The sequence below is a fragment of the Oreochromis niloticus genome, linkage group LG19, assembly GCF_001858045.2.
Source record: "Oreochromis niloticus isolate F11D_XX linkage group LG19, O_niloticus_UMD_NMBU, whole genome shotgun sequence".
In the NCBI taxonomy this organism is placed as follows: domain Eukaryota; kingdom Metazoa; phylum Chordata; class Actinopteri; order Cichliformes; family Cichlidae; genus Oreochromis; species Oreochromis niloticus.
The window spans coordinates 8438318-8450804 of record NC_031983.2 but is presented as its reverse complement, the minus strand read 5'-3'; the positions used below and the strand labels follow the sequence as shown (position 1 = coordinate 8450804).

Sequence of the window (12487 nt, the reverse complement as noted above, 5' to 3'; positions counted from 1 at the left end):
CAGGTTTGTTGTTATAATAATGAAGTTATTACCACACATAATTTGTTATTGTGCAGAGCCCATTGTTACTGCAATGAGATTATTTGGATCATTGCAAAGAAATTTTTCTGTCATTTTTTATGTGGTTTCCACAATCATAAGATGAATATGTTACTGTTTAAAAACAAAACAAAAAAACTACATCATTATGCTGCTCCTCCCCTGTCTAGTGTGTATTGTTCTTTTAGAAATGGGAGTGGCAATTCTTGAAAAAAAAAGTAAAAGACATGAATCAGCTTTCCATAACTGCAGTTGAACTCTTGGTGTCTGAGTGTTATCGTTGAAAGCATGGACATAGGCTTTGAAGAGATATGTGAGTATATATATATATATTTATTATAACAGTGTTATCACATTATGCAGTGGATATGAATTATTTTTATAATTGTAAAGATTTTATTTGAAATCTTTTTGTATTTCATTAACAGGCAAGGCGGTCCTTATGTTTGCAGGTACGTCATCACATTAACCACAGCATAATTTTGATATTAAAATCTTTAATATAAACTTTTTTATCCAGTACCTGGTGGAGTTGTGATTCTGACTCCTGCCATTCTGGCTACACTGGGGTTCACTTCAGCTGGAATAGTAGCAGGCTCTATCGCTGCCAAACTGATGTCATATTTAGCAATTGCTAGTGGAGGTGGAGTTGCAGCAGGAGGTCTCGTAGCAATCTTGCAGTCCTGGGGTAAACCAGATAATTTTTTATATATTCTCTCTCTCTCTCTCTCTCTCTCTCTAATGTGTGTAAAAAACCCGTAACCAAACAAATAGACATGTTTTCTTACAGAGCAGGATTACCGCCAGATAAATTAGAAATTGTAATATTTTAGTCCACTTTGAATGTTGATGTTTATCTAAATGTCAAACATATGAAATGCTCTTATTGGACACGTCTCTATAAATAAAGGTTCATGAGAAAAATAATTTATGTACATCATAAATTATTTTATGAAGAATTAAAGCTTTGCACATGTTGAACAAATATAACAAACAGCTAATGGTGTCTAATTTGATTTCACTTTAGGTGCGTCAGGTCTGTCATGGGCTGTCACTTTATTGTTTGGCAGTGCTGGAGCAGCAGTGGCTTGGGTGCTCTCAACTGTGTGTAACGTGACTGTGATATATGAAGATTCACACAGTGAATAAACACAAACTGACCTATAAATGTTTCCTGCTGTGACAAATCTCAATCGCCTGAATGAAACTTTATTCTTATGTGTGAATGTCGAACACTCAGATTAAAGGATGATTTGAGAATTAAATTACAAAAACATTTAAAAAAACATTTTGAGTTGATTTGATTTGATTCTGGTAGTTGTTTGACATAACTGTGACATCACACAACTGCAGTGACAACAGCAAAGGAATGTGATGAAGCCTCGCCCATGAACAGTCCTTTACATTCAGGAATCAGATGAATAAAGCATTAGGGCCTTTTCTTTCTTTCTTCAAAACAAGTTCTGTACATTTAATTTCTCAGGGCAGGTTAGTTTAAATGACCTGTTTTTCTTTTGTTGTATTCACTGTTTGCTTAGGAGGAAATTCCTTCTTGCATTATTATGAATCAGCACAGTGCTGTGTGCTGCAAGCTGTGGTGCTCTAACTTCCACATCTGCAGACTTATATTAAACACAGTATGATTATTAAAAAAACAAGATTAAAAATCCCACTAAAGGTCACTTTACTCTGCTCTCCATAATGATTTCAAGTGTACTCAGGGGTCTTTAACCTGAAGTTGAAGACAAAGTACAAAGTCAAAGCAAGTACAAACAAACTTGTTGTGTTCATCTTGGCTACGGTTAGAGTAACCAGTGTGCTAGTCAGTAATGATTTCCTCCTTACAAAGCTGTGGATGAAGTCTCACAGCTTTGTAGAGAGGGAGGGAGGAGCTCGAGTTATGGCATGCAAAGCAACATCAGGTATGAAAATGGTATGAAACCCAAAATATCCTATCTTTAAGTCTGACGTCATTAGCCATGTCTGGGCCCAAACTCTGCTGCAGGTCCCAAAGTCAAACGATCACTGCAGCATTACTGAGAGTTGAAATACTGTCTAAATACTTTCATCAGTAATAAGATAACCAGTGTGGATGCTCTACAAGGCGTAACAATTAAGTTTAACTTTTAGGCATCCATGAAAACATGCATGCTATGTCATGAATTTATTAAATTTAATTGAGTTAGAAGTTAGCAGGGAGTTAGCTCGCTAGCTTCCATTTAAATATAATGGGTGTTTCCAAATTCATGGGCTGCATCCTCCTGCGGCCGCATTTGTATATATACCATGTTCTGACTGAGGGATTTCTGAAACAAATTAAGATGTACAGCTCTGCTATCACTTCCGACATAAATGAAGACAGGAAACTAAACAGCAGTGACGTTTGTAGGGTTACTGAAGTTGGGCTAGCTGGTATAAGAGCTGTGTCCCAAAACATATGCTGCATTCTCCTGAGGCCGCATTTGTAGACCGATTATGTCACAGCGACGCAACGAAGGCTGTCCCAATTCGTAGACTCCTCTGAATCCGGCCGACAAATGCGTCCTCCTTTTCCCCAGATTTGAAGGATGGGTCGAGTGTTTCCTTCGTGGCCCACCATATCCCAGAATTCATTGCGCGGCCCAGCCAATTCCAGTTTCCAACAATGGCGGCTGCTACTAAGTTTTAATATTACTCTTATTACTCTTTCTAGGTCACAAAATAAACTTTTAACATATTTTCAGGCGAGAAAGTAGCTGTGTAAACTTCAAATATCTGCTTGGTTTATCAAGACATCACATATTTGCAAAAGTGCTCCGATGTTTTTGGAGACGTCTGTTACCCACCCGCTCGATAGCTAGCCGGGGGGTTCAATGGTCACTGGAGCCGGCGAGAAGTTTACGTGATATATAAACCAATCAGCTAACTTAAAAATGTTATTGTTTGGGTTTTTTCAGTGTTTTATTTGTTCCAGAGTAAAACGGTTTGGCTGAGATCAAAGTTATTAGATTAGATTAGATTAGATTAAATAAAACTTTATTAATCCCTCGGGTGGGTTCCTCCGGGATTTCACACAGCTGAATAAACGTCAAACAGAAAACTGATTAAACAGAAGTGTGAGATGGTAGAGTTGGGGAGTTTATTCCAGTGTCCTGATATATTTTAGATAGCAAGGAGCAGACGGCTGAGTTTATTAAACTCCACCGAGACAGCGGTGACGCAGATCTGAAGGCTAGACTGTCCCATTTCACAGCCTCGCACTTCCAGCCTTCTCTGGCCTTCGAAGGACCCGGTCCACGTAGACCGCAAAGGCTGGGTCCTCTGAAGGATGTGGCCTAGGTTTTGGGACGCAGCTAAGATGATGTACTACGTGATCGCTAGCGACACAGGTATGTTAGCATAACATTAGCCCAGTGAAGCTGGAGGATGAACGCTAACGAACGGAGGACTTTTTTCTCCTCTCGATAAAGGTTAATGTGAGGGTTCCCAATGCTTAGGGACAAATGTAATCGCATGGCAGGATGCTGTAAACGTACCAAACTTCAGTCAGGAGAACCACGGAGATAATTCATCCACAATACGAGGTTAGTCATTAACACAACAGCCTTATTAAACGCAGAGTAGTTTGGGCCCGGAGGCAGCATTCATCACGTCATCACTTAAAGACCGGATAGAAATGACAGATTGGTTATAAATAACGTACTGTCATTTTATTTTGGGCGGTACAAAAAAGTCACTGTCTGTTAATCTATAACTTTATGTATTCTCAAAAAAAATCATTAAAAACAACAAATTTTAATGTAATTTTAATTGTTCAGGTCTTTGGGGTGTGGGATGTAACACAGGAAAGACAGCAGGTACCAACTAGTGTAAAATGTCTTCAGGTACTTGAGTCATACCTTAATTCTGGTTTTAATTTTGTTAAGAAAAATAATGAGAAACAGAAAGGAAATAAAATGGGTGAGTATAAAAGGCTTATCACAGCAGACACAAGAGCAGAAGTTGAGATGAATTGTAAGAACAACCAACGTTTCAGGAGCCCTGGACAGGAGATCCTACGAAATGGCAGCACTAGAAATTATGACAGGACACAGTTTCACATAAGCGTTGTTTGACTGCATTTAATCCCAGTCATTTCCAGAGAGAGATTAAAGGTTGAAGACTGATTTATAACAAGTCCCCACACAAACATAGATAAAGCACTAAAAGCACCTCACTGATAAGCAAGAAGTGCAATAAATGATTGAGAAGTGATACATGCTGTATGCATACAGGCGTCAAATAATAAAAAAAGAATATCTCAATTGCACTTTCAGCTTTATTATACTGCATTTAACCCTAATCATTTTCACCTAATCCAGAGTGATGGACTACAAGGATACTTGGAGCATGAGAAGCAAAATTTTGAAAATCCAATGAAGGAGAAATCTGAAAATCAGAAAAAAAGAAACAAGGCTGTAGCTTACCTTGTGGGCCTGAATGCTGGCAGAGGACTGCCCTCACACTGAAATCAGATGCATCTGCTTCTTGGTGTCAGGATGAACCAAACTGGGTGCTGAGGTGAATAGTTTTTTCAGCTGCTTGCACTTCTTTGGACCAGACAAAAGTATCAATTGTGGAGGTAAGGCGAGTGAGTGGCGCTGCTACCTGGCTTTAGTTATGAATGAAGTGAGGCAAAACCAAGGAAACACTGAAGATGCCCTAAATTTGTTGTCACGATTTGCAGAGGCGGCAGATCGTGTGTCGTTTTAGGGAGCAGACAAAGGAAGGAAACAGAATTCCTAACAAAAGGCGAGCCATTTATCATGACTGGTGGCAAAACTAACAAACAAAAAGGCAAAAGCCAACTGAGAAGGAGCTAAGACAAACTAAACTGGAAAAGCTAAACTAAACACGTGAACAAAGGGAACGTAAAACATGAAAATCTGGACACAGATTCCTGAGACATGGCGGGATACAAACAGACGATCTGACCCAGAATAAATGACAACTTACAACATAAATACATAAGAGGGTGACGAGGGAAGAGGTGGGGTGAACACAGCTTGGGTGAATAAACAAAATGACATGGGGAAAGTAAAACAGAACACAATGAACACGGGAAGGAATACTACCAAAATAATACAGGAAACATGCAGACTAAGACACACGGACTTGACTCAGGGAACGGGGGCGAAACAGGGGAGAACCAGACTTGGGAACATAGAAACATGAACGGGAGACGAAAACACGGAGAGAGACATGGACATAACATAAGGAACATACACCGAGGACATGACAAACTCACACAGGAAATAGGGAATGATGCATCAACAGGAAAACATGATAAGTCTAACTAAACTTAAAAGCATAACCAAGGCTAAACTTCATACTAATAGTAAAGGTAAAACTTAAACGTTTCCCCCAAAACAGCAAAAGAAACAAAATTATAAAATAAACTCAAAATGCTGGGTCAATGACCCAGAACCCTGACAGGAGTGTTAAACACTCATCCCCCTCCATGATGTGGACCAAATGGAAGGCATTACAAAGGTCCGGTTTAGTGAAATTGGTGTCCCCTTGGAGTGGTTCAGTGAAGGTGATGAGAGGTGAGGGGTATTTGTTTTTCACTGTGATTTCATTTAAACCTCTGTAATCAATACAGGGACACAGCGTCTTATCTTTTTTTGGCCACAAAGAAGAAACCTGCGCCTACCAGGGAAGAGGAAGGATGGATGATGCCTGCTGCGAAAGACTCTTGAATATATTTTTCCATAGCCTTCCTCTCAGGCCATGACAGGCTGTAAAGACGGCTCAAAGGTAGTGGAGTTTCAGAGAGGATGTCTATGGCACAGTCATAGGGCCTGTGAGGGGGGAGTGATATAGCTTTAACCTTAGTGAAAACCTCTTGAAGATCACGATACTCCTCTAGGACAGAAGACTGATCCGGAGGTTCAGTGAGTGCCGGAGGCGGGTTGCTTGAGGAGGCGGGTTGCTTGAGGAGGCGGGTTGCTTGAGGAGGCGGGTCGCTTGCAGGCAGTTAGTTTTTCAACCCATTTGGCCAACCAGCCTCGGCATGAGGCAACTACAGGTGGGTTGAATAATAATCCTAAATCGTAGCGCAGAGACACAGGATAAGCACAAGGGAAAAACTTGTGCTAACCGAGTACATGAGAGGCAAAATACCACCATGAGTAGTAGCAGACGACTTTAAAAGGCTTGTTTAGTCTGTTTAAGTATAACACTCCTTTAAACCTCTATTCAGAACACTTGGGTCAAATCTGTTTTCAAATGACTCTGTGATATAAACAGAGAAACAACAATACAAAAAAGGAGAAAATAGACAACAATCAGAAAAGTCCAGTCTGGAGGTGAAAAGTGAAGCTAACGGGCCACTGAGACAAAGCACAGAGAGACGAGACAGACGTGGACACAAATGGGGAGACCAAAGGTACACGGAGACACTGAAGACAGAACATGGAGACGAGATGAGACAAAGACAGACCCGACACAAAAGGGGAACTGACAAAATAAAACAGGAAATCAAGAACTATAAATGACAAACTCAGAGGAACTAGAAAAGAACACATTCAGGAACAAGAACATAAAAGGTCTCATACTTAAAAGAACAAATAACAAGCCCAGAACCACAATTCAAAGTACTGGGTTAAAGACCCAGGACCATGACAGGTTTGTTTATTATAAAGTTATTATTACAAAACATGTTATGTGCATAGCCTGTTGTTACATGCAATGACTTTATTTGGATCATTGCAAAGAAATATGTTTTGTTTTCTTTTTATAAGGCAATGAAGTCAGTGTTTCCACAAATATGAACTACAGATGAATATGTTAGTGTTATATTTTTAAAACTACATCCCTATGCTGCTCCTCCTCTGTTCATATATGAGAAATGGGAGTGACAGTTCTTGGAAAACAAAAGTAAAAGACATGCATCAGGTTTCCATATCTGCAGTTGAGCTCTTGGTGTCATCTGTGTGTTGTCTTTGAAAGCATGGACATAGGCTTGGAAGAAATATGTGAGTATCTATCTATCTATCTATCTATCTATCTATCTATCTATCTATCTATCTATCTATCTATCTATCTATCTATCTATCTATAAAACAGTGTTATCCTATTATGCAGTCTATATGAATTATTATTGTTACTGTAAAGATTTTATTTGACATCTTTTTGCATTTCATTAACAGGCAGGGCAGTCCTTGGGTCTGCAGGTACGCCATCACATTAACCACAGCATAATTTTGATATGAAAATCTTTAATATAAGTTTTTTTTTTCAATCTAGGACCTAATGGAACTGTGATTCTGACTCCTGCCATTGTTGCTGCATCGGGGTTCACTTCAGCTGGAATAGCAGGAGGCTCCATCGCTGCCAAACTGATGTCATATTTAGGTGGCTTTTAATGTTTATCTAAATGTCAAACATATGAAATGTTCTTATTGGACACGTCTCTATAAATAAAGGTTCATAAAGGCTGTCAACTGTGTGGGGGCTCCCCACACAGTTGACAGCCTTTCCAACAATAAATAAAATAATTTATGTAAATCAGGGGATGAAGATGAATAATAAAAGCTCATGTTGAACAAGTATAACAAACAGCTAATGGTGTCTAATTTGATTTCACTGTAGGTGCAGCAGGTCTGCCATGGATTGCCACTTTATTGTTTGGCAATGTTGGAAAAGCAGCAGGTTGGATGTTCTCATTTGCGTGTAATGTGACTGTTATATATGAAGATTAACACAAACTGGCCTATAAATATTTCCTCCTGTGACAAATCTCAATATTCTGAATGAAACTTTATTCTTATGTGTAAATTTCCAACACTCAGATAAAGCATGATTTGAGAACTGAATCATTGATTAAAATTGTTGCTGATTTTTATCCATCATTTTGAAATAAAATATCATTGTAGAGGATGAAGATCTTTTATCAGATCCAAAGACTGATATGATGCTTCTGTTCTCTTCATGAATTTAATTTGAAAATGAAAAAACATGCAAAATAAAAGTATTGTTGTTTTTATTGTAAACACCATCATATAATGTACAGTAACAATATCAAATCCATAGTCCATAAATGTATCACTCTTACAGACCAAGTAATCTATCTGTATCTAATGGGCTCAAACACCTGTTTCAGTCAGTGACGGGCAATTTACACGTTTTTTGTAATGTGTTTGTTTTCCTGTCTCTCTCCATTAAAATTGAACTACCATAAAAATTCGAGACTCTTCATTTCTTTGTAAGTGAGGAAACATACAAATTCTTCAAGGGTTCAAAAAATTATTTCTACCACTTTAAATGAAACATGGAAGAAATATAAAAAGTGGATTTAAAGACCTGAAGACAACACTGATAATTTCAGGACTGAGATGACCTACAATAATATCATTGATGGAGATACAAATTAAGGCATATCTGTTAGAAAGAAAGTCTTTTTTTTTTTTTTTTTTTTTTTTTTTTAAACCAGGCTCTTCACTGATATACTGCTTGGTGTTTGTTTTCTGCAGCTGTGATTTACTGGTCAGGTGTGTACTAGCATAATCCCACAATCCTATTGGAAGGTCAGACCATGCAAGGATTAGAGAAATTGCAAACAAAACAAAACAAAAGCAAAGAGCTTCATCACTGACTCTGTTATTCTCTATAATTATCTGTTATTATCCTAAAGCTCATGACAGTTCAATTAGAAAATGGCTGGAAGGGCTGCCATGAGAAGCCTCTTCTCTTTTAAAAGAACAAGGCAGCACAGCTTTGCAAAGTTTCATCTAAACAAAACACAAAACCTCTGGAAAATGTCAAGAGAGGGAATTTCTTTTTCTGTGATGGAACAGTTCATGGAGGACAGGAACTTTATTGCCTTAAGTATTGCTTCTTAATTTTGCATTTTTTTTTTACATTAAAAAGCTTTTCTGAATGTTTGACATGTAGTTATGTTTTTTTTTTATTGCTCTTGTTTATTTATTTATTTTTTATCCTACTTGTTCATTTAAATTTGTACTATTTCCATTTTTGAAGCACTTTGTAACTTCTGGTAGTTGTGACATAATTGTGACGTCACACCACTGCAGTGACAACAGCAACGGAATGTGATGAAGCCTCACCCATGAACAGCCCTCCTTTACATTCAGGAACCAGATGAATAAAGGATTAGGGCCTTTTCTTTCTTACTTCAAAACAAGTTCTGTACATTGAATTTGTCAGGGCAGGTTAGTTTGAATGACCTGTTTTACCTTTTGTTATATGTTCTGTTTGCTTAGGAGGAAATCCTTTCTTGCATTAAGAGCAGTGGGTTGGGTGATCTCATCTATGTGTATCGTGACTCTGAAATGCGAAGATTAACACATTGAATAAACATATACTGGCCTACAAATGTTTCCTCCTGTGACAAATCTCAATATCCTGAATGAAAATTTATTCTTATATGTAAATGTCGGAGACTCAGATTAAAGGATGATTTGAGAATTACAAAAATGTTTGATAACCTTTGTTGCTGATTTTTACCCATGATTTTGAAATAAAATATCATTGTAGAGGGTGAAGATGTTTTATCTGATCCAATGACTGATATCATGTTGTCTTTACAAATTTAATGTGAAAATAAAAACGCATGCAAATTAAAGTCCAGACCTTAACCTGACTGAAATGCTGTGGTGTGTGGGTCATCGGGACTGCATGAGACAAAAACAGTATCCTGTAACTCAGCCAGGGTTGCTCTCATGGTCAGTAAGACAACACGTTATTTGGAAAAGGTTAGAAAATAGGGAAAAATCTTTAGTGCTGAGAGGCTGGGACTAGTTTGGGGCACCAACGAAGGGATAGTTTAGTGCAAACTATAATTTCTCCCCATCAGTTTTAACCAATTAGATAGACGCACATTCTCATATAAAATTTTGTATACTGCTGAGCCACGTTACTCTCTTTTGGGAAGACTGGCTGCAGTTAACAGGCTGTGGTTTTCTGAACAAAAGGGATCTGTCAGGGTTCCTGGGTCATTGACCCAGTGTTTTCAGTTTTGGACTTTGTCACTGTTTCCTGTTTTATTATGTTAGCTTTGACCTGTGTGCGTTATGTTCTATTCCACTTCCTGTGTTATTAGTTAGATTTAATTCAGCTGTGTGTATCACCTGGTTCTTATTATCATTACCCAGTGTATTTAAACCCTCCGTTTCTCTCAGTTTATTGTCCTGTCATTGTTGATTCTGCATGTGTGTTTCCGGTTCAGTTCAGTCATCTTATGTTCTTTTCCTCCTGTTGGTATAATAAACACCATCTTTTACCAGCGTTCAAGTCCTGCGTTTGGGTCCTCTCTTCCTTCTCTCCACACACCTGCACATGAGCCTGACAGGATTCATGTAGATGCTCATCTTTAATCATTCAATGCCTTACAAATACATTTATCAAAGGAATAAATGTTTTGGAGGTGAGTTCTCAAGGTGAATAAACGAACATGCTAACAGTTGCTGTAATCATGATGATGATAATCTGTGAGGTGACATTAAAATGGCTTCCTGTTAACTGTAAACTAAAAGAGAGAAAAACTATACACATGGCAGTTATGTTCAGTTCTGACTGCACTCTTAAACCTGCCTTATCAGTCGTCCATCTGTAAGAACTTCTGTTGTTCTTGTATTTAAGTTTAAGAGTACAGTTAATATTACAAACAGCTAAAAACAATATTATTGTTGTAATACTTTGCATTGTTGTAATACTTAACCCTTTCGTGCATGAATTATGACAACTTCGATCAGGAGTTTTTTCTTAAGTATTTTTATTCACCTTTAGGCATAAAAAGGTGAATAAAAATACTTAAGAAAAAACTCCTGATTAACGTTGTCATAATTCATGCATGACCGGATTAAATAACAACAAATACAATGAAACACTTCATTCATCTACAGTAACATTAAATGACCAGTGGTATGACACATCAGTGTCCAATGTAGTGGTTTATGTGCAAGTAAACCATCAACACTGACACAAATACAAGAAAACAGCCTTTGAATAGCTGTCCACTGTAGTGACCACTGCGCGTGAAAGGGTTTATTTAAAATAAGACAATGAGGTAGTAAACCTTTTAAATGCATTTTTATTAAATTTAATATAATTTTCTAATAGTCAAAACATAATAATGAAAAAGTGTTTGCATAAAATGGTGAGAAAAAACTTTAGCAGAGTAACAAGACTTCCAGTTTTGGCATAAAGCAAATATATGAGTTCTTCATGATTTTCAGCTGATGAAACTCGCCAACCATCCCACTGCTGCTCCAGCACCAGCCACAGCAGCACCAACAGTAGCTGACAGACCAGCTGCACCTGCAGCACCATTACACAAAGAAGCTGAGAAATACTTATACTTTGTGCCTAATAAGTAAATATCACTTCGGTCCTGCTGATATCACAGTGTACTGTATCATTATCATCATCATTATTCACAGTTATCGTTATCATTAATGATATAATTGATGATGTCATTGTTATATTTATTATCATAATGACACAATAGTGTCATTATCCAATCTAAAATTGTGATATTTTCATGAAAATTGCCTTTTTGCATGTTGTTGCAAGTTAAAATCCGAATAAAACGTCTAATTATTAATTTACCTGCTGACTGCAAAACAGCCACCACACTTCCAGCTGCCACTCCTCCTCCATTAGCAACTGCAGCAGACGACATCATGCCTGCAGCGTAGGAGCCTGCAGCTATTCCTGCTGAGGTGAAACCAGCAGCTCCCAGAAGAGCAGGAGCGGCGACTACAGCACCTACTGCAGGAAGACAAGACATGGATCAGACATAGATCGGGCTTTGATTCAAATGAGTTAAAATTAAATAAACTGCTTACCTGCTCTTGCAGCACTGCACACAGCTGTCACTATAACACAACATAAGAACAGACATTAAAATCCATCTTTTTTTTTCTTTCTCAAAGACGATCCATGCACATAAACTCAAATGACTCACCGGGGTCCATGTCTTTATCTGCTCTGCGTCTGCTCTGAAATGGGCTGATTTTTATAGCAAGCAAAGTTTCATTTCCTCGGAGACAAAACTTTATTTTCACTGCTGAACAACAGAGGGCGACAGAGAGCAACACAGACTGGAGAGTGATTTCTCTTTACTTTTTGTGTTTCTTATTTCTGCTTATATTGATAAATGGGGTGGTGTTAGTAGGTTTACGAAGGGGTCACATGTATAAAATAAAGAAACCAGTGTGTTTGTGACCGTAGCTTCTGAAAGAAATGTTCTTTATATCATAAAATAAAATAAATATATGTTGATTTCGTTCATGAAAGAATTGCATTAGATTAAATGCCATTACGTCATTCATAACAGTTTAAATGTCGGAAATCAGTTTTTGGCAGACCATCAATTTATAACCAGATGGAAAGATATCACGTATTTGTCAGCAGATAATAATGCAGTGAAAAAATAAAATCCAAATAATTTATGCTTACAGGT

General features: G+C 37.8%; 2 protein-coding genes and 1 long non-coding RNA gene across 4 annotated transcripts; 2 read left to right on the top strand and 1 right to left on the bottom strand.

Annotated features, from left to right (window-relative positions):
• The first annotated feature begins 238 nt into the window (after positions 1-238).
• On the top strand, positions 239-8448 carry LOC109194347 (interferon alpha-inducible protein 27-like protein 2A). 2 transcript variants are annotated; one of them, XM_025901178.1, is made up of 4 exons: positions 239-352; positions 468-491; positions 560-727; positions 7654-8448. In XM_025901178.1, exons 1-4 carry the CDS (start codon positions 328-330, stop codon positions 7761-7763), a joined length of 327 nt encoding a protein of 108 aa, XP_025756963.1. In that variant the 5' UTR covers positions 239-327; the 3' UTR covers positions 7764-8448. The 2 variants fall into 2 exon arrangements, with proteins under 2 accessions (XP_025756963.1, XP_005453409.2); XM_005453352.4 differs by lacking the exon at positions 7654-8448 and adding an exon at positions 1067-1669.
• LOC100712289 (uncharacterized) lies at positions 4509-7463 on the top strand. Its single transcript, XR_003215333.1, has 3 exons — positions 4509-7037; positions 7212-7235; positions 7309-7463. It is a non-coding gene; the product is annotated as an uncharacterized LOC100712289 (long non-coding RNA).
• A 2708-nt stretch (positions 8449-11156) lies between the features above and the next one.
• On the bottom strand, positions 11157-12110 carry LOC102082289 (interferon alpha-inducible protein 27-like protein 2A). Its single transcript, XM_019348635.2, has 4 exons — positions 11990-12110; positions 11871-11900; positions 11632-11793; positions 11157-11340 (listed from the first exon to the last, which is right to left on the bottom strand). Exons 1-4 carry the CDS (start codon positions 11997-11999, stop codon positions 11255-11257), a joined length of 288 nt encoding a protein of 95 aa, XP_019204180.1. The 5' UTR covers positions 12000-12110; the 3' UTR covers positions 11157-11254.
• Positions 12111-12487: the final 377 nt, after the last annotated feature.

Coding starts and splice junctions, on each gene's coding strand:
- LOC109194347 (XM_005453352.4), top strand. CDS start 328: ATGGACATAGGCTTTGAAGAGATAT. Junction 492..559: donor GGCGGTCCTTATGTTTGCAG/GTACGTCATCAC, acceptor TTTTTTATCCAG/TACCTGGTGGAGTTGTGATT. Junction 728..1,066: donor AGCAATCTTGCAGTCCTGGG/GTAAACCAGATA, acceptor ATTTCACTTTAG/GTGCGTCAGGTCTGTCATGG.
- LOC102082289 (XM_019348635.2), bottom strand. Junction 11,794..11,870: donor GTGCAGTGCTGCAAGAGCAG/GTAAGCAGTTTA, acceptor GTCTTCCTGCAG/TAGGTGCTGTAGTCGCCGCT. Junction 11,341..11,631: donor GGCTGTTTTGCAGTCAGCAG/GTAAATTAATAA, acceptor ATGGTGCTGCAG/GTGCAGCTGGTCTGTCAGCT.